The sequence below is a fragment of the Crotalus tigris genome, unplaced genomic scaffold (assembly GCF_016545835.1).
Source record: "Crotalus tigris isolate CLP2741 ecotype Arizona unplaced genomic scaffold, ASM1654583v1 scf7180000024506.7606697, whole genome shotgun sequence".
Classification (NCBI taxonomy): Eukaryota; Metazoa; Chordata; class Lepidosauria; order Squamata; family Viperidae; genus Crotalus; species Crotalus tigris.
Window position 1 is genome coordinate 3,751,848 of NW_024100678.1, and position 22,199 is coordinate 3,774,046.

At 39.6% G+C, this 22,199-nt stretch overlaps 1 protein-coding gene across 4 annotated transcripts in view; it reads right to left on the bottom strand.

Moving 5' to 3' along the window:
- Positions 1-18,310, bottom strand: part of MAPRE2 (microtubule associated protein RP/EB family member 2) — an 87,121-nt gene extending 68,811 nt beyond the window's left edge. The window contains exons 1-2 of one of the 4 annotated variants that reach the window (XM_039333511.1): positions 18,162-18,310; positions 13-74 (exon numbers count right to left, since the gene is read on the bottom strand). Coding sequence is in view for 1 of the 4 variants with exons in the window: in XM_039333510.1 (XP_039189444.1) it covers positions 13-74; positions 18,005-18,085 (143 nt within the window). In the remaining 3 variants the exon portion in view is untranslated. Of the gene's footprint in view, positions 1-12; positions 75-17,884; positions 17,903-18,004; positions 18,140-18,161 lie in introns of those variants that run through there. The other 3 variants (XM_039333513.1, XM_039333510.1, XM_039333509.1) reach the window with 3 other exon arrangements.
- Positions 18,311-22,199: the final 3,889 nt, after the last annotated feature.

Consider the following 22,199-nt stretch of genomic DNA (forward strand, 5'->3'; position numbering starts at 1 on the left):
TTCAGAACTTACTTTGTATATTCATCCACTTGTATTGTCTGCTTAGATGAACTCTTTCTTGTAGTAGTTTGATACTATAAAAGAAAATATTGCAATTTTAGTTTAACACAAAATAGAAAAAATATTCAGTACATTGCATTTGTATATCCTGATTGATATCAATTTAAACTTGTTTTAGAATCCTCTTATCTGAGTAAGATATCTGAAAATTTGAACAAAGCATCACTTTTTTATGCCAATGAGCAGACCTCACATCCCTCAGGATAATGAGGATGATGGTGCAATTCTTACACTACAGCTTATAGAAGCTATTAAATAATATATCCCTAGGGCGTATCATTGCATCTATTTAAATGTTGCATCATGCAATACAAACTGTCAAACCACCACACACACTCACACTCACACACACACACAAAGCAGATGCTTCTTATAGAATGTTTTTAGAGATACTAGGACTGCAGTTCCCAGAATTCTCCAATGCTTATGTAGGCTGTGGAATTCTGGTAATTATATCCAACACCTCTAGGAGGCACCAGATTGGAAAAAGCTCTCAGGAATAGTGAAATTAATCCCAAATCAAAGAAAAAAAACATGCTAACATGCTCTCCCAGAATTAATTCATAGAAATACAATGCTGCTAAGAAAATATGTAAATTAACATATGCAGTTATTATTTGTGCTGGTCTCCCATGGAGAATGAGACACGCACGCAGGTATCTCGGGATGAGAGCCCAGAGCTGACTCCAACACCCTCTTTTATTGTTACTAAGGTTTTTACATCACACAGCTTAATCAAAAGACATATATAGGGGTGGTTACAATGTATCGCATAACAGACACTCTCCAGATGCAAGGCTACACAGGTGTTCTTATTAGACTCTGTCCAAAAGGCTGATGAATGTATCCTGTGTTTGGAGCAGTTGTTTGTTATCTCAAGGCCCTTGTGAGAGATGCCCATGGACATATTTGTGCAATTAATCCCACAATTATTATGTTTGTTGGGATGGCCAAGTTCTATTGCAGTCTTTGAGGGACTGTAAGTTCGTATGTGCAATAGAAGTTGCATTTGAAAGGCTTGTTTAATCATTCTAAATCTCTCCTGTCATATTGTGATAAGCACAGAGAAATATTGAACACAAGGGTTCCATTGATTTCAGTATAAATGCTGCAATATACTTATTTTAGAATTCTACTAAAGTAAGAGGATTTCAGAATATATGCATAAGATTGCAATCTTTGGACCCAAATCAAATACTATTAAGTTTTATTGATATGCAGATTAATTTATAAGTGTGTTTAGCTATTTAATACAGACCTTGAGGACAAGCCAGAATTCAACCTAATTGTACTATGGGAGAGTTGACTGTTAGCAAAGTAATCACCAGTAAATAGACAGCACTGCAAATGCTAAATAGTGGGGGGGGGGGGACAGAAATAAACAGAATGTTACCAACCACTTGAAACATAAAAAAGTCACTTTCCTCTGGGGAAGACAGAAAAGACCATTACTTTTAATAGTTGTTTCATTTAATAGGACAGACAAATTTATATCCTACCTAGTATTTCTGAATCACATGCACATACATATACAAAGAGAGAAATATGAAGAATAGTTGCAGGGAACTGGGTATGGATAGTCTAGAAAAAAAAGGACTAAGGGTGACATGATAGCAGTATTCCAGTATTTGAGGGGCTGCCACAAAAAAGAGGGGGTAATCTTATTTTCCAAAGCCCCAGAAGGCAAGAGAAGAAACACTGGATGGAAACTAATCAAGGAGACAAGCAACCTGGAGAAACTTTCTAATAGTGAGAACGATTAACCAGTGGAACTGCTTGCCTTTAGAAGCTGTGGGTGCTTCATGACTGGAGGTTTTTAAGAGACTGGACAGTCACTTGTCTGAAATAGGGTCTTCTGCTTGAGCAGGGGGTTAGATTAGAAGACCTCCAAGGTCCCTTCCAGCTTGATTGATTGATTAAATGAAAGGTACTTCAAAGCATCCCATATAATATTGTGTTACACTTCCAAATTGGATTTCTTTACAGGGATCCCTTAGAAAAGAGATGTACATCCTGAGGCTATATATAAAATGTATATTGTAAGTATATATTCCACATATAAAATATGTATTTTCATTTTCCACTAGCTACACCCCTACTTTGAAGCTTAAAAGTTACACAACAGCAAGAGAAATCCTCTTTCTCACTTGTCAGATGCTTTTGTTTCCACCCAATTGCAACTCCCAACATAGTGAACAAATGGCTCAAAGTTTAAACACAACTGATCCACTATGCATCAGAAGACAAAAACATACTGTATTTATGATGCTGCAATGTGTGAATTGATTCATATGTCATAATTAATTTCTAAGGGTTGTATTATCTGTACTGAATTGGATTCAGCCAAATTGTTGTTTAAGAATGGTCTCTCATTGTAGACTATAATGAATCAATTAAACGTACCCACAGAGTGGAAAAAAATCATATAGTTATAATACTTACAATATGGAAATAAATTATTCCATCTTAATATATATGGAAATAATTGATATATATAATAGAGCAATCTTGAAATACAGCATCCCGTTTTATATATCATTTTATTTGTACACTATTTAATTTGGCTCAATCCTTTGTGGCTGCTCTAAGAAAATAGCATTCTATAAGCATTGTGCCTGTCTGGAAGTTTCTGACTCAAGATACAAATTTCTGACTCATGGTAAAGCAGTTCCTTCTCCTTTTTGATTACAATTTAGAAATTTGTCAAGGGAACTGCAGTTATATTTCATCTGCCTATTCATACAATTTCTGTTCGTTTCAGTACATTATTTGAACTAATATTTCACCACTTACAAATCCTTGTTCAGGTATGGACAATAGATATGCAGGAAGCGCTAATTTAAAATTAATGGAGTGTTAAGCAAAAATATTTTAGCGATTAATTTTCATCTTTGTGAAGCACAAAATCTAAAACAGAAAAACAAGTTCATTAAGTAACCATAGAAAAATATATATATTAAATGAATAGATTTGACTAAAAAATACTGTACTTTCCGGCATCTAAGATGACTTTCGCAAGCTTTAAAATTGGCGCCGAAGTCGGGGGTCGTCTTATACGCCGAGTCGTCTTATACGCCGGAAATAATGGTAGTTTCCAGCGTATAAGATGACTTTCTAGGCATGCGACTCGGCGCCGAAGACGGGGGTCGTCTTATACGCCGGGTCGCCTTATACGCCGGAATATACGGTATGTCATGGTTTCGATAGATGAAACCCTTCAAAAGAACTTCGAGGCATTGTTTACCTTAAAGAATCTTTTATTCGAGAGACAAAGTATCGGCACTACATAATTGAAACCAAAAACTAAATTCCCTTCCCCTGGATACAAAGTAACAAAATGCAATTCTCTCCTCCAATAAACAGTCATAAATCACATTCCCCAATTAGCTTGAAGCACAGGCTTTCTCCCCAGCTCTGCAGCCTGCCAAAACACTATCAGCTCTGGCCCAATGTCCTTGGATTCCCCCATATTATTGTTATGACTAGCTGGACTCTCATTCCTATTCCCCCTCCCAGCACAACTAATTCTAAAAGCAATAGAGAAAATGGTTGCATTTCCATCTGTTGTCAAAGCAAGAACATCCGATGTTAGCAGCATTGACAAAATATTTGATGGAAAATGATAGAGGACAAAACTAAATATATAAGAATATAGCCCAAGTAAATATTATATTTTTAACCAATAAAGAGCCAACTGGGCTCAAACGGAAAGGATACGTACATTAAATGAAATGTAATGAAAAGTTGGATACCTCACTGAAAATGAAAGATATTAGAAATGATTTGTATAATAGATTTAATCATCAGCCCCACTCATCTCACAGGGTAGTTGTTGGGAAGGAAATAGGAGGAGGAAGGAATACTAGGAAGAAATGCCACAGTTGCATTTTACATTCTTTTCCCAGGTGATCCTTTCATGTGGTTTCTATGTCAATTGGAACCACCAGAGAGCAAGCAATCATTATGGATCATGTAACAACCAAGCTGTATTCTCTTTCTCTGCATGACAGATTACAGTTAGCTCATGAAACCTGCATTTTGTTTTATTTAGCAAAATTGCAAGATGATCAATGTGCAATTTTGAAATTCCAACATTTATGAGGAAAATCTTGTTACAGACAGCCTAGAAAAGAGCCTTAAATTACTGTCAGTCTAGAACCCAGGGGCACAGATAATCCCTTGCAATGGTCACCAAACCTTGCAGCACCAGAATCCATTTTTTTTTAATAAGATGCATGCATAGTTAAGAAGGATATAAAACCTGAATCTAAATAAGCTCAGCTCTCAAATATTTTGGCTTCGATTTTGTATAACTTTGTATTTTGATTTCTATTCCAGGCCAAAGTTTTTCTCCATGAGCAAGACCATACAGCAGCTGATAGTGATAGGATCACACAGTACTCAGCTACAATGCTTATATGAGAAAGATATGGCAGCTTTTGCAGATCTCTAGTCATGTTGTGCAATTTTAATGACAAAAATATTGTGGTGTCTTGGAAATTAAAAAAAAAATACATTGTAGCACACACATTCATAAACTGCATGTCACTTCATCAACTTTTTCTTGACAGAAGAAATTATGCAACTAGTTCCATATACTGTATTTTGGGCCATGAGTGAGAAAGAGAATAGTAAAAATATTAGAGGAAAATAAGACATAGGAGGTATGTAAGAAATAGTTATCACAATATAATTGGGCATTCTTGAAAAGTCATTTTGATTTAGTTAACACATGCAGCTAGTACACTATAAACCAATTCCTAGTTATATTTAACATAAAATATTTTCCAATAGCTGGCAGCACTTGGCTGACCTTGCATGCATGGTATGAAAAGTATAGTGGAGTTAGGGCTGGTTAATATTTGTAAGAGATAGCATAGGAAGCCTAGGACTGATGTTACTCAGAAAAAATATTTAAAGAAAAAGGCAGTGGAAAATCAGAATGAACTTCATCCTTAGCTATGCATGCTCACTAAATGACTGGACTAAGCACTGTCTCTCAGTTCACTCTATCTTATGGTGGTCATACACTCTGTCTTATGGTGGTGAAAAAATGGCAGAGACCATGCTATAAATGCCATTTTGAGCTGCAAGAAGGAAGATGGGATAAAAATTAGTCAAACAAACTTACCAAGAAAGCACTTGGGCATGTCAAGGAGGTAAAGCACACTCACTTTTTCCCCCCACATTACATTTTACTGATATCACTCTAAGTACCTAATGTTCCCAATTACTGCACATTATCTGCATGAAAACTTGCTGTGTGTAGCTCTCTTGATGCAGCCTAAAATTGCATTTGCCACTTTTGCATATAACTGTGATAGCACATAAAAAACAAAGGATAAAAAATATAAGTTAAATATAACAATAAGAATCCACAATAAAAATAGTTTTAACAGAGGCAACTTTTATCAAATCAACTGGGGCTGAATCATTATTGAAAGAATACAGTTTACAACATGCTAACAGGGTTGTGCTTATTTGTATCTAAGGATGACAACTGGTTCCAAGTGCAAGTACTGCAAAAGCCTGTTGTCTGGTCTACCTTCTTTATACTTCTCAAAGGGGATGAAGTTCTTAAATCCCTCCAAAGATAACCAGATCCAAAAGGCAAGGCATTTCCTTATATATTTGTCTCATGTTTTTCTGAAATCAAGCAAGTATGTATGTGTATATATATATATATATATATATATATATATATATATATATATATATATATATTGTCCAAATAATAATGATCACCAAGAGAATATCTATCAAAAATAGAATTTAATCCACCGAGCTTTCGTCAAATACACTTGACATCGTCAGGGTTAAAAGGCAAACGCCGGGGGGGAGTCTTATATACAGTTGTTTAATGCCTGTTTCCGGCTCCTGGAGCGCGTCATAGGCCCCAGCTGATCGGGTTGAGTCCTAAGCATACGCCCCACATCAGCATCTGTCCCCGTTCCATTGCTGGCTTGCGTTCGATTATATGTTGCTTCGTTAGCTGTTACCGGGTTGGGGGTCCAGATCCTTTTACCTTCCCTGCTCATAACCCCTCCACCATCCCACACACAATTTCCCTTTGTGAGCGGGGGTGGGCAATTATCTGCACTGCTTTCAATATCCCTGCAAGCCCCAAGGCTGCTTTGATCTTGTTTTCCTATCCCTCGGGATTGTAACACGGGCTCATAGTCCCCACCCATACTATTCCTCCTCCCCTCCTTCTTCTCGTAGGTTCTCCTGAGCGGTCTGCTGTTCGTTTCCACGCTCTCTCTCTTGCGCACAGTCACGATGTTTCTTGCCGTTGTTCGGCTGTCAGTGCCTCGTTGTTCCATCCATTGTCGATGAGCACCATTGCCGTTCATCCCCAATTCTCCGCTCCCACTCCGTACGGTGCTCTTCCCCTTTAATTGCAGTCGCTGTTTCATCTCGCAACTTTGTGTTGAGAGTATCCAAGGGGGGTGCATTCTTCTACTCGACTGTGACCGGGTTGTCATGGTGTGCGTGGTAATATCCTCAGAGGGGGATTCGTCCTCGGTCTCATCGTCTTGGTTGGACTTAGTTGTATTCCATTTTTCTTTCGGTTCCTCGGGCTCCACTCCGTCTCCATTCCATCCCACCGGTGATCCGTTCCCTACGGATCGTGGCGCACCCAGCCGCAGTTGCCTGCTAGAGTTAATCTGTTGTTGATCCGGGAAGGGGGAGCTGTCAATGGAGACTCCATTGCTGTAATTGCGTAGGGAGGGGGGCCGGGCGATGTTCTTTTGATTATAAGTTTTTTGATTGGGTCCCCTCCCCACATTAGTACAATTACCGGCATTCCATATTTTTAGAGCTTGGTGCGCTGCACACAGATCTACACGCCGATTAATGGATTCCGTTCCTGAGAACCATGCCTCTTTCAATAGGCGACCTCTTTTTGTCGTATCAAGCAGTGCAGATAATTGCCCACCCCCGCTCACAAAGGGAAATTGTGTGTGGGATGGTGGAGGGGTTATGAGCAGGGAAGGTAAAAGGATCTGGACCCCCAACCCGGTAACAGCTAACGAAGCAACATATAATCGAACGCAAACCAGCAATGGAACGGGGACAGATGCTGATGTGGGGCGTATGCTTAGGACTCAACCCGATCAGCTGGGGCCTATGACGCGCTCCAGGAGCCGGAAACAGGCATTAAACAACTGTATATAAGACTTCCCCCCCGGCGTTTGCCTTTTAACCCTGACGATGTCAAGTGTATTTGACGAAAGCTCGGTGGATTAAATTCTATTTTTGATAGATATTCTCTTGGTGATCATTATTATTTGGACAATATGAATATTCCCAAGAGTCGCATTTTTGTTTTTATTTATATATATATATATATATGTTTTCTGAGGTTTTTGCGGGTTTTCTCCCGTGTCAAATTGAAAGTGTCTTTTTTTTGTAAAAAGTTTTTATTTTCAATTTTACAATACATTACATTCTTAAAAATACTTCAGATAAAAAATAAAACAAATTGATACACACCACTTTCGGTATTGCTCACCCATTTTCCCCCAAACCGCATCCACCCTCTAACCAACTTGCCTCTTTCCCTCTTCTTCTTCCTCACTCACCCCCTCTCCTCCTTCTCCTCAACCTTCCTACTTGCTTCTCGCCTTCTTCTATCTTCTCACTCCGGATGCAGTCCATGGGAAATGCCCGAGCAATTCCTCTCTCCAAATTGAAACATCAATATTATATACAATAAAACTATTTCTAATCTGAACTACTTAAACTCTGATTGGATGGGGGTTGGCTGTGCTCTGATTGGTTGGGGGAGTGTTCTCTTTGGGTAGGGGCTTTGTTGTGCTCAGGTTAGTCTGAGTTGCATGGGGATGTGAGATGGTGAGCTGCATTGCTATTGTTTGGCTTTGCGTTCGTGGTCGTGCCTCATCTTCATGGTGGGTGTCAGTTTGCTTCATGTATGGATTGGAGGGGTTTAAAGTGGCTAATGATGCAGCTGTGGTCTGGCTTCTGGTTTGTGGTCGTGCCTCATCATCGGTGTGGCTTTGGGTTTGCTTTTTACGTGGACGTGTGGTGGTGACATCCTGTGTGGCTTTGGTGAGTGTAGGTCTGGTGTCATTCTTTGTGTTAGGGACTCGTTTGTCAATAAGGGTGGGTTTCCAAATGGCTGGTAGGTGGGAGGTATCATCTCGTTTGTTCATGCTGTGTGGGCGTTTTTCTATCTCGATGGCTTCTCTGATTATTCTGTTATTAAAGTGTTCAGTTTTGGCGATAGTTTTGGTCTTTTTAAATTCAATTTCATGTCCTGTGATTTTAAGGTGTTGGACCAGGGAAGAAGTTGGTTCCTCTTTTTTTACTGAGTTCTTATGTTCTTCAATGCATGCACTTATCTTCTGTTGGTTTGTCCGATGTATGTGGTGGGACAAGTGGTGCATGGGATTTCGTATACTCCTTGATTTTCTAATTCAGTTTTATCTTTGGGGATGGTGGATATTTTTCTGTTTGTGCAGAATGCTGTCTTAATGTTGTGTTTGTGGAGGATCTTACTGATTCTGTCTGTGGTGCCTTTTATGTAAGGGAGGAGGGCTTTGCCGTTTTCTTGTTCTCTGTCTTGGGTTTTAGTGGGGGTTTCTTTTTGGATTAGTTTGGTAATCTTATTTCTTTGGAATCCATTGGATATAAGTACATTAGTGAGAGTGTGTAGTTCGGTTTTTAGGTGTTGTTCATCAGCTAAGCGCTTTGTTCTAGAGATGAGTGTCTTGGCTACGGACTTGATCTGTGCTGGGTGGTGGTGTGAGAGAGCGTGCAGATAGCGGTTTGTGTGTGTTTTCTTCTGGTAGATGGTGTGTCCTAGGGAGCCATTGGATTTCTTGTAGACTAAGACATCCAGGAAGGAAGTTGGTTGTTAGTTTCTGTTTCCATGGTGAACTGTATTTTGGGGTGTCGGCTGTTGAGGTGTGTGAGGAAGTTGTCCAGTTTTTCTTTCCCATGTGGCCAGATTATGAAGGTGTTGTCTATGTATCTGAGCCAGAGTTTGGGTTTGTGATCAGATTTTTCTAGAGCTTAGTTTTCAAAGTGTTCCATGTAGAGGTTTGCAATGACAGGTGAGAGGGGTGATTCCATGGGTGCTCCTTCTATTTGTTTGTATTTTTGTCCGTTATAGATGAAGTATGTGTTGGATAGTTAGTGGTTGGTCAGATCTAGGATGTGTTTGGGGGGTTATATTTGTTTTGGATAGCTGTCAAGGCTTCTTTGATTGGCACTTGGGTGAAGAGGGATATGACATCGAAGCTCACTAGTAGGTCGCTGGGCTGTAAGTTTTGTTTCTTTATGATCTCTATAAACTGGAATGAGTTTTTTACTTTTGAGGTGATGGATTCCGCATAGGGCTGTAGTTGTTTGGTGAGAAATTTGGATAGGTTTTGTAGAGGTGAGCCTATGGAGCTGACTATGGGTCTAAGTGGGGTTCCTTCTTTGTGTATCTTGGGGAGACCATAGAGCTTAGGGTATCTTGATGATTTCTCTCTGGGAATGATTCTTTGCTGGATCTCTTTGCTAATGGGGGAGGCTTTTATTTTGGATCTGGTGTTTTTTTTCCAGGTAGGTGGTGGGATCTGTGTTAGGGGTTTGTATGTAGAGTCTTGGAGTAGGTTGGTTAATTTGGTTTGGTAGTTAGATGTGTTCATAACCACCGTGGCATTGCCCTTGTCTGCTGGTAAGATTATTATGCTGGTGTCTTATTTCAGGTTAAGTAGTGCTATCTGTTCCTCTTTGGGTAAGTTGCTTTTGGGTGGCTTGCTGGTGCAGAGGATGTTGGTGATTTCGAGTCTGATTCTGTTCGCGTCGTCAGGGTTGATTTTGATCAGGCTGGTTTCAACTCCGCATATAATGGTTTCAGTGGGGATGTGTTTGGGAGCAACTGCAAAGTTGAATCCTTTGGAAAGGACATTGGTTTCGGCTTTGGTGAGGATCCTATCTGAGATGTTATGCACTGTTTGTTTCATGTGTGGCTGTGAGGGAGGAGGGGTTTGTTTCTGGCGTTCTTGTAGTCTTCAGAGTTTGTTGGTGTGTGTGTCTGTCTTGAGGGTGGTCTGTGTTTCGGCTCTCCAGACGGCAAATTGTTTGGATTTATCCCAAAGTGCGTGGTGGATCTTGTTGCTGAGTTTGAGGTGAAGTGTGAGGAGATCTTTGTTGATTCGGTCTAGGAGGAATCTTTTTGTGTGAAGTTCATTTCTGATTAGGGCCAATTCTGTTCTTTTCAGGATGCGTTTGGTGGCTGCAGAGTTGGAGTGGAATTTCAATTGGAAACCTGTGGGGATTAAATTTTGAAGCCCGGTATGTTACTCCACAGCCTTCAGCCCTGGACATCACATCACAGAACTCAGCAGGCTACAACACTAAAGCTCAGGATGTTACAACACAGCCAATCACCCAGGATGGTGCAACACAGAACTCAGGATATCACTACACTAGATCTCAGGATGTCATCACACAACCCATTACCCAGGTCATTACAACACAAAGCACCTCAACTACTCAGAATGTTATGAAACAGCCAAACAATCCACAAACAATAACTCCAACATAGTCAACCAATCCACCTACAGCAACTAAGCCAGCACTCCACACACCCCCACCAACAGCTCCGATCACACTTTGCTCGCACAAGCACGAAGCCAAAGACCCCAGCCTGAAGATGACAAGTGGGACCTCGTCAAACGTCACCAAGATACTCTCAATCTTACACGGGAAAACACCCGAATACACCAAGACCTGCATATATATACACATTCTGTATGTGTATGTATGTATGTATGTATGTATGTATGTATATATAGTTCTTTTCATATCCATGGTAACTTCTGCTAATTAACGTTTTAAAAATGTTTACAGATCAATCTGCATATGATCTGCTGATATTGATATCTGACTGATTTATAGTTCCCTGGATCCTTCTTTTGTTTGCGCTGTTCAAATCACCTAGCACTTCACCAGAACATAATAAATGGGCTGATATAGCAACTCTTACTCCCACCTAAAATAGATTTTGCTGTATGTTGGCTGTGATTTCAAGAAGTTTCATTTCAAAATATTTGGATGGCACACCATTGGGAAGGATGATATAGATTGTTTAAGCCAAATGCAAAACTTTGGTCATGTGGTTTTAGTGCCGTCCTAATTAAAGACCAACTCTCTGCAGTACTCCCAATCTTATTCTACTGGGAGGACGCCTAAAGCAGCATTTCTTATTTTGTTTACTAGATGGAGCACTAACTTTTCTCTTACTCTGCAACCACAAACTATTTATTTTATGTTTACTCATATCACGGAAATATGATTAAAAGAAGGCAGAAAATTAGTTTGCATTACTTAGGGGTTAATCTCAAAATAAAAGTTAAAATAACCTAAACTACAATGGGAAGAGTATATGTCAGATAAAATAAGGTTAATAGCAAATGCAATTTTTATTTGTGTACTTAAACTGTGTAATTAAAGTGTTAGAAAAACTAACCAGCAAATCAATGATCTGCACTAGCTTCATGTACCTTTCCATATGGCCATAAACTTTTCAGATTTATAATCTTTACTATGATTACTACTGTAAGAGGATCATAAGACTCCTCAAATGTTAAAGTAGGCCTGTTTAGAAGAAATATGCTAGTCCCTTTGTTTCCAATTATCCTAATACAGCGATGGTGAACCTTTTAGAGACCGAGTGCCCAAACCGCAATCCAAAACCCACTTATTTATTGCAAAGTGCCAGGGCCACATCAGCATTGTGGTTCTGTCAGGGAGGCCGGGGTGTGTGGCCCACTGGGTGGGCATGGCCAGGGTGTCACAGCAGACTGGGTGGGTGTGGCCAGGTAGGCATGGCCACCTCGATACTCTAAAATCTCTACTTGAGCTTGCTAGTCGGCCATTTTGCCTGCTAGTGGCCACGATGCACATACCCACAGAGAGGGCTCTGAGTGCCGCCTCTGGCACGCGTGCCATAGGTTCGCCACCATTGCCCTAATACATAAGAATCCTTATGAAAAATCCAACTGCCCTGAAGATTATTAAACGGCAAACAAGAACATTTGACATACTATTGAAACTTTTCTGGTGTTCCGCCTCTTCTTTCAGAATTTCCCACAGTATTCATTCATATTTGGAACTAACATAGACACTTATAACTTTCCCTACCTATATACTCTACATATTCTGCAAGTCTCCATTGATAGGACTTAAGGGATAACAAAGAGATGGAGTAACACTGGATTATCCTTCAACAATATTGTCTTCTGTCCCTGTGCAGAACAATGTTTTTCCACGTTTATCCAATAAGTTGTTTCCCTCCTCTTACATCTTTCCTCAGTAGCTTTCCTGACTCTCATCTGATGTATCTACTCTGGATTTATTTCTACTAGAATAGTTCATTTACTTCATAATCAAATCCAGATCTTTCCTACTGTCATTCTCTGCTTAATTTAAAAATCTACCTGGCAGGCACCCTGTTTTGTTCTGCATTCTGTAGAATGTCTAGCACACGCTGTTGATGAATTACTAATAATAACCTAACCTTGAACAGCACAAGCAACAGACAGATGGTTGACTGTAAAAATAAAATATTTTTTAACATGCATTTTAACATCAGATTTCTGTATTACTCATGCTGGAAAGAAAAGTACTAACTTAGCCAGAGTTTATAAAGCACAGCAATTTAGAAGAAAAAATGTATTCCAAATCAGACCTAGGTGGATTTTTTTTTGAATATTACTGCTGCAATCTATACGCCTTTCTGGCACAGTACAACAGTAGATCAAACTTCACCTTATCTCCTGTTACAAGAGTATTTCACTGAACTTCTGAAATCAAAGCATAAAATGCTACCTGAGTAGATCTCAGAAAGGGTTTAATTTTGCTTAATCTAATGCCTTATTCCTGCCTAATTTACAACTAACATTATTTTGGAATAGGGTGAAGGGTTGTATTCCCTTTGAATACGAACAGGTAGATCCCTGTTTGCCAAATCACTTCTGCTATATATTTATTAGACATTTATTCCCTAAATAATTTTGTAGATCATTCTGCTTATAGAGTTGGGGACTGAATCCTAAAATGATGTATCTAAAAGCATCAGAAGGAAATCTCCTCCATCTGCAGTTTTTCTGCATCCCATTCTCCCACAAAAATTCTGTCTTAAGAGCCACTGGGGATCTTTTGAGAGGGAATAACAGCTTCGGGAGAAATAATAGAATTGAGGACAATACACACCCATTAACTTCACTAAGGTTGCAAATCTCTAACACTTAACCAAAAGTAAGCCTTATAGCAGGGGTGTCAAACTGCCGGCCCACGGGTCAGATCCGTCATGCCAAAACTGCACCCACCCCAGCTCCGGCAATGGGGAAAAAGTCACAATATGTCGTGGCACGTCACGTGACGTTGCGAGTTTGACATCCCTGCCTTATAGCAATAGCAATAGCATTTAGGCTTATATACAACTCCATAGCGCTTTGCAGCACTCTCTCTGGGCAGTTTACAATGTAAGCATTATTTGCATATTGTCCCAAACAATCTGGAAGAATGGAAGGTTGAGTCAACCTTGAGTCCCATCAAGATTGAACTCCAGGCTATGGCCAGAGTTTGCCTGCAATACTGAACTTTAACCATTGTGCCACCAGGGCTCCTTACTCTACTCAACAGGAATTTATTCTGGGCAGATATAGTATGTATATTCCATCTTCCCCCACCTCACTTCATATAATTCAAGAATATCCTCAGCCTCCAGAAGGGGTTTCATTGAAAACAGATGATGCAATAGGAAGGGCAGAACTGCAAACATTCTTTCTGTGAATCATTAAATTAACCTTTTTAGGATCTGTAACTGTTTTTTCTCAGTCTTCTTTAAATTAAAATTTTATCTGAAGCATTCACATCAGCTGAGTTGGTACATTCAAATCCCACATTTGAAAGGATTCACTTGATGTTAATTGCTCTATGCTGCTAGTAAAACTGTTATGACTAACTGCAATATAAACAAGGGAACAATAGCTATGAAAGTTAATACAGAAAAAAGATCCAGAAATGGGATACAGAATACTAAGCAGTTTTTGAATGACTGCATATGTAAAAAAAGGTATGCTCCACTTTATGACTTGTATTTCATATATCAATACTGTTTCTAAAACAAATATGAGAAATATGGCACATTAAATAGAAATGTCTTGGCATTTCTTTCTCTATATTTCTTTTGCAAATCTACTGGGCTTTTCTCAAAGTTTGTTTATGCTTTGAAATTAATTCCATCCTTTAGAAACATATTTCCTCCCTTAAAAACTATTTGCTATATATTTAAAATGAGATGTGTTTAAAAATACAATATATTTAGTCCCAGCTATAAGACTGAGTTATAGAATTCAAAATTTCCAAACAAAATCTTAATTTCTTTCAAAATTTATTCTCTTAAATAAATTTATGACTGTTACCAAACCCTACCATGAATAGAGAAAGCATCCCTCCCTCTCAGAGTACCCAATAAGAAAAAATATTATAATCATCTCTGATAATAGCAATAGCACATTTATACTGCTCCATAGTGCTTTACACTTTACAGCACTCTCTGAGAGATTTACAATGCCAGCATATTGCCCCCAACGATCTGGGTCCTCATTTTACCATGCTTGAAAGGATGGAAGGCTAAGTCAACCTCGAACCCTGTCAGGATTGAATTCCAGGCTGTGGGCCTAGGCATTTATGAACATTTTGCTGTTTTTACTTATAACATTTAAAAGTGCCTAGGCATGTTTTTACTTATAACATTTAAAAGTGCCTAGGCATATGAAGAGTATACTATATCCATTAGTACAATAGTCTAATTTATTTTCTGCCAGGGCTTGGGAGTGACTGATATACTGACATGCTAAATCTTATAAACCAGATATAAAATGTACTTTTAACTCAAGCATACCAGCAGATTATTACAAGAGCAACAACAGTGTTAATGAAAGCAGAAGCAGAAACTTCAAAACATTTGTTCTGATTCTGCTGACCAAGTTTGTGGATGAATAACTAGGCAATTGATCTGTTACTCTATTTCCTTCCCTAGAAATAGATTATCAGTGAAGAAAATATTAGTACATTTCCACAGTATACCTAAATGCAGAAACTGGAAACAATATAGCTCACATTTTAATAACAAGAATAGAGACAGAGTGTATTTATTTTATTTCTAGCTGCTACAACCGTATGACTCAGTTGTGTACATAGCATAAAACACCAGAGTGTAATTATAACAGGTATAATGCCAAAAATAAAACTAACAGTATAACTGAAGGAACTATATAAACATTCCTGTCAGATTCCCAACTAATTGAAACAGTCTTCCACAGAACACCATCTTAACTTGCTTCTGGAAGGCCAATAGGGCCTAATTTAACTTAGCAGAGAAAGCCATTCTAGGATAAGGGGACCATCATGGGAAAACATCTCCTCTTGCTCTCTGCCCCGATGTCATTGTGGAAAAGAAAACACACACTCCCCTCCATTTTTTTAGATGCATCTATTGATTCTATCTAAAGACAGTCCCAAACATACCAAGTCAAAAGCAGTACTTTTACATTCAGAAAGTATCTGCAGCCAATGCTGGCCATACGTGGTTATGGCAGATAATGCCACTTTAATATACAGAATATATTTGGACCAGTTGCATCCAAATACAGACAGCATTGCAGTAGTCTATCCAAGTAAGGAAGAGAGCATGAGTTATTGTTGCAAGGTCTTTCAATTCAAGGTAATGAGTACTCAGTAGGGCAAATGCCCTTCTAGCTACCAGCAATAGCAAATCAGGATACCAAAGCTATGGACCTGCTCCTTCAGATTCAATGTCACTTCTTGTGAAACATCAGAGGCTTGCTAGATGAATTGCAATTGTGTCTTGTTTTGGTTCAACTTCAGCCTGTTTCTTTCCATCCAGACCTCAAGGGCACCAAGCACCAGGGAGAATTTCATGTGCATTCTCAGTGCAGCCCCCTGTTGGACAGGTGTCTGGAAGGGTTGCCACTTTAATGGGAGCTGGAGGAAACAAATTAACTGACACTATTTTTGAAAAATTGCAGGCCAATTATAGTAATAAGAAAATTGATTTTGTAATATATTTGGGAAATAGAATGCTTATTTTTTTCTGTTTTCAAAGCATAGTTAATCTGTTAGTCATAAAGTAGTGATGTTGCTGTATCTCGAGAAAAGGTCACCTTAAAATAGATATCTCTTGACAAGTAAATCCTGAGAGAGAGAGAGAAAAAGAGAGAGAGAGAGAGAGAGAGAGAGAGAGAGAACGCTTGCCAACTTTATTTGTAAATGCATAAACACTCCTACAGAAAGAAATCAGATTGTTTTAGATCCTGGATGTAATGACTTTTACACACTGCCCTCAGCAAATGATCGAAATATGTTAAGCCAATTATAGTGCACATGGAAAACTTCCTGCTCATCTTGAACAGCACCCAAACTCCTGTGTCCAGACCCTGCCATCACTGAAACTAAATTCTTGTGACATAAATCAAGGTTCACCAACTTTTCAAATGGACACACTACTCACACTACTGACACAAATTAAAAAATTACAAAGGGTCTAAAAACTCTTGCCTATGAGAATGCAGAGAACTTGAAAGATTTGGCTATCTAGAGATTTCAGCTATTGTGTTTTGTTTTTAAAAACTGTTTGGTTTTGCTATATGCACCTAATTGCTAATCCCCAGTTCAATTTATATCATATTCCATCTACTCTGCAGGATGTTTGTATGTGCAAGTATTTGTCTGAAATTAACAAAACCAGAGATATATTTGCTCCAACAACAGAGACCTAAGCACTGCACAAATCAAAATTACTCCACTAAGTAATTTTGCAACTGTTCCTGCCTGCTTATATGAGTAACTTGGGTCATGTTATTATGCATAAAAAGCTATCAAAATTTCCTAAACCAGGATGGACTGCTGATTCAGAATGGGGGGGTGTCAGTTCCCCCCCCTTTTGCCATTTTGTATACTAAAAGAACTTTTTTTTTCAGCAGAAAACCAGTACAAGGCCCCACTTCAAACTGCCTGTCACTATCACATTCGTGCTCAAAACAAAGGATAGTTGTTCACCCTGACCCCAAGATTTCCTTAATTAAAAGTCTTCTAAAATCAGAATTGGATTGGCTCCCTGACTGAGAATCCTTATAAAGACATCAGGGCTGCCAAAGGATTGATGGCAGGTTTAGAAAGTGGAATAAATTTTGGCAAGGCTAAGAGTTCAGAAATTTGATAAGTACAACTCTATGGCAAAATGCCTCAACAACTACCATTGCCCACAGAGTTATGCTTAATAACCTGCCTTCAACATTTTTACAGCATATAAAATAATCAGATAGAATATTTATTCCAGATAAAATGAGCTTTCTATTTTGAGCCCAAGGTTGGTGACATTCCCCCATTTTCAACTTAGTCCCAGGTTCAGAGGTCCGATCCATTCACCGAAACCCACCAAGAACTCTCAGCATCCCAACTTAGCCCGGATTTCAACAATTCAGCTCTAGCTCTGTCCCGAGCTATTTTAACTTCAGCCGGCCGGCAACCTGGGGAGGTTCGATCCAACCCACCCCAAGCAGCTTTCTTTGTAGAAGCTTCTCCCGCCGCTGGTAGCAGCAGCTTCATTTTCTCCACAAACAGTGTTTCCCCCGTGCCTACCTACGAGTTCCTTCCTACTAAGCAACCTCCTCCCTCCCTCACCACCAACTCAACTCTTTCTTCCCTCGAACTTCAGGTTTTTCTGGGAATCCCCCGCCCCCACCTCCGGCTCCCCTATCACCAGGAGCGCGCCTACTCCGCTCGGGAAGCCTTCCAGAGCCTCAGTGGTGCCAGCGGGGCGACCCTTTCTCCCGCTCATCCTACAGCGTCCGGCGCAACGCTTCCGTTTCCTCGTCCCGGGCTCCGAAAAGCCAACCTGATTCCAGACGGCCAGAGACTGGACTGGTGTCTTAGCCGTTTCTGGGGTGCCTGGGCGACTGTCGAAGAAGGGTCCCATTCCGCCCCTCGCTTATTTCGCTGCGCCTTCTTCGAGAAGCGCCAGTCAGCGCCTCCTTCGCCCGCCCGTCACTCACCTGCTCTTACCGAGCTACCGGGCGTACAGCTCTCCGCGCTGACAGCTCCCTTTTGTTTTCCCCTCCTTCCCCAGCCTCTGCAACGATTGCTGCTGCGCCCGAGTGCCACGTGAGTCAGACGGGCGGGCAAGCTGGGCTGCTCTGGAGATGGGCGGTCCTGGTGCGCAGCAGCAGCGGCAGAAGCAGCAGCAGGGAGGGAGGGAGAGAGGGAGGCCAATGGCCAGAATCCAACCCGAAGGCGGGGTGCGTCAGGCGTCTGTGGGGCTGCTAGGGAGGCAAAAGAGCTCTGTCATGCCTGCGACTCCCCGAGCAAGACTTGTTGGGCGTTCTCCTCGCTCAGCCAAGGCCTGGGCAGCTGAGGCTACCTCGGCTGCAGCAAGAGCACCAAGGGTGCGCGAATCACGTTCTTTTCTGGAGGGGAGAATGACGGTGGACTTTAATTGCTAAGTCACTGTAGCTTTGAAATTACAACTGGCCGAATCTGGATACGCAAATGGATTCTTATCCCCATACTTTATTGCTGGATTCCTACCCTTCCTTTGCACTAAAAGAGCACATTGGATTCTGGAAACTGCTGTTTCAGTCCACTGCTTACCTTCAAGCAAAAAATATTGAGAGCAAAAATTAACTATTGCTACTTATATCAAAGTCATCTTAAAGTCAAAATCCTGATCTGCAACTCATATTTTGTGTGGTTAATTTTGCAGTTATGAATATGGTTTTCTTTTAATTTACAGGGTGTTCTTTTTTAATTTTTAAATGTTTTAAGGTAATTGACTTTTACGCTTATATTTTGTGAATTCTCTGAGGAATTTATTTTAGTGTTGGCTTGATATAGAAATAAATAAATAAATTAAAGCTGGTACATTGGAGTAGGATAGGGTGAGAAAAGCTAGAGGAGGCTGCTCTGATGATCTCTGCATAAAAGACAAGTCCTTCAGGTCCTTCCTCCCCTTAATTGAGGGAAGAGAAAGGAAAAATGCCTTTTACTGAACTTAGAAGTCAGCAACCTTTGGACTCTAGTCTGCTGATTGGACTTGTCTTACATTTTACTCTACATTATTTTTGTCCCTCTATTCCAAATTCAGCTAAATTTGGATCTGTACTCAAGTCACTGAGAACTGAAGTTAATTTTCTCCATTTCATTAACTTCCCTCAATTATTTCATACTCCTTATGCTGACTTTATTTATTTCACTTGCCAATTTATATAGCCACCTAACTGACACATGACTCAGGATGGCTTACAAAGACAACAGTAACACATAATTAATATCAAAAAATTAACACAACAAAACATATCACATTTGAGAATTTTAACCCCAAAGAAAATAATCAAGATGAGCACGACACATTGCCTAGGTGGATGGGGAAGTAAAGCCAGGTCTTAAGAACCTTCTCAAAGGCAGGTAAGGTCTGATTTATCCAGCTCTTGGGAAGAACACCACTCCATAAGAGATGCCTGGTAACGGGAAAGGTATCTGCTGGGTTCTTTTATGTGACACTATTTAAGCAACAGGACCCAAACGTGCCTAATATATCACATCTTGTCAAACAGACAATCTGAGACAGAGTTTTCTGTAATTACTGGTCCTGCAGTATAAGTATATGAGCATAACAGGCCACAATCAGCACCCCAATTTGTACCTGGTAGCCAGTGCAGTTCATGGAGCAGCAGTGCTACAGTATATGGACACATAGAAGAATTACTTGCAAAGCCATGTTCTGGAGCAGTTTTAGCTTTATAGTGGTTTTTGAGGGCAGCTCCATGTAGAGCATATTGCAATAATCCAGATAGGAACAAGACAGGCTTGACTTGTGAAGTATGGCTACAACCATCTTAAAGTAGAAGTCATGAGTCCAGAAGGACTTCAAAATTGTGTACCGGTTCAGTCAGGAATAATGTAGCCCCATTCAGAACCAAAGATTCAAAGTCCCTAAGCTCAGATATAGTCCCCAAATAGCTTGAGCCTGGTTTCCCACATCCAGATCCCTACTATACAGATACCATGACAGAATGTTGGTGGTATTTGGACAGCCAAGGATTGAAATGTATAATTTGCTAATACCATGCCAATGAATGACTGTGCAGCAGTCTCAAAATGTTAAACAGAACACCAAGTGCTGAAACAACCTACAGAGTAGAGGCTACGGCTGGATCTCTCCTCCTCATCAACTCTGGAGGAAATTGGAGACTGATTACATTGTGCCCCTCCCCTTGCAAATCATCATAGACAGTATCAAAAGCAACCAAGAGATCTAAGAAGGCCAGGATGGATGTGCTGGTCATATCGCATCTCAGCACTGTTTCAGTACAGTGCCTAAAACTCATCCTGACTGAAGGGGTTCAGATAATCCACTTCTTCCTTGTGAAGCAGCAAAACAATCACCTTCTTAATAGAAGGTTGGAGATAAAACAAAGTATTCATTACCATAAAGTCCAGTGATGGCTACTTGAGGAAGTGACAGGCAACTGCTTCTTTAATTCAACCTTAAGCTGAGGTGTAACTGCCCCCTCCCTCCATTTATTACCACTTGGTCCCATATACATATTGTTTCCCAGGAGGCACTGATAAACCAGGAAGAATATGGATTTAATGCACAGGTGGCTGCACTCACAGCTTCAAGGATACTGTTCATTTCATCAGGTTCCAACTCTTCCCAAATAACCTAGTTAGCAGTCAGTTTATCAGACTGCATTGGTGGAATTCAAATAATAGTTAATCCAAGTGACTTTATCCAATGGATACCTTGAACGGTCCTTTTAGCAGTCCTTCAGATGGTTCTCTGAACTGTATTCCTCCCTAACAGAGATTAGGTCACCTTAAGGTGTTTATTAGTTGTTTGAATATTTTTGTCATGGCTAAGCAAAAGATTGTTCATTACAGAATTTTGTAATCTTTAGATAGTCTTAATAAACAAATGCTCTGAAATAGGAAATTAAATAACTTTATAAAAGTTGGGTGGAAAGGTATGTATATTTATTTTAAAAGTTCATAGTAATTAGAATTTTTAAAGATGCTGAAGATTAGCTCATCTTCCAGTATCTCTGATGTGAAGGCTCTCTGATAAAGAATTTTATTTTTTTCTCATGTACAAGAGAGAAAACAAGCAAGTTTATTTCTTCAAGCAAGAATCTGTTTTACTGTAAATGTCAAGTACAATCAAACTTTCCAAAATGCCAAAAGGAAGATGGCCTTTCAATCTCATAAGTTCTCATGGTAATAAGCATGAAAATTAATATATTGGCAACGTAAGAATTAAATAATACTTAAAGCAAAGTTCATGCTATCCAGTGTATAATATGTGATGTTGAAGCTAAAAATACTATTTATTGAGGTTGCAACTGTTTCCTCAGTAACTTGAGCAAAGATACAAATCTTGCTGACATCATGTTTACTTGTGTAAAGACAGAAAGCTGAAAAGCTGTAAAGTTATAAAGCTGAAGGGAGGCATAATAATGAATGCAAGATTTAATTATTTCCTCTCAACTCCTTTAATATTTGCCTGGAGGAGGTTGGATTTAATGCTTGTCAGTTCAAATATAATACTGTACTACTTCTCCTTCTTCTCTTCCCTTTTTTGTTTTGATTTATGGTAAAATTAGTGATCTCTGATGCTCCTTAGTTACAATGCTGGATCTACTTGGAAAAGCTAACTAATTGGCTGCTACAAAGATGTAAAAATAATTGTTACATAAATTGGACCAAGGCTCAAAAGTTGATATAACTTATAATGGCGTTGTTCACACCAGATTTTTCAGTCCTATATTGTGCTGCTTTCTTTTTCATCAGAGGATATTCAAGTAATAAAATTAGAGTATGGTAGAGTATGGACCTGCATAGTTAGTATTCTGAAAGGATTATAATTATGTCTAGTATTTTTTGCACTTTCCCCTCTGGAGTTTTCCTTTTAGGTTCTTTATTTTCAAATTCATAACCTATCATTCTTGAGATATTTTAATATCCAAATCCCTTTAGATATGGGGAACAAGTATTGTGGGGTGATTAAGAGAATAAGCTGTAGAGTTAATCTCAAC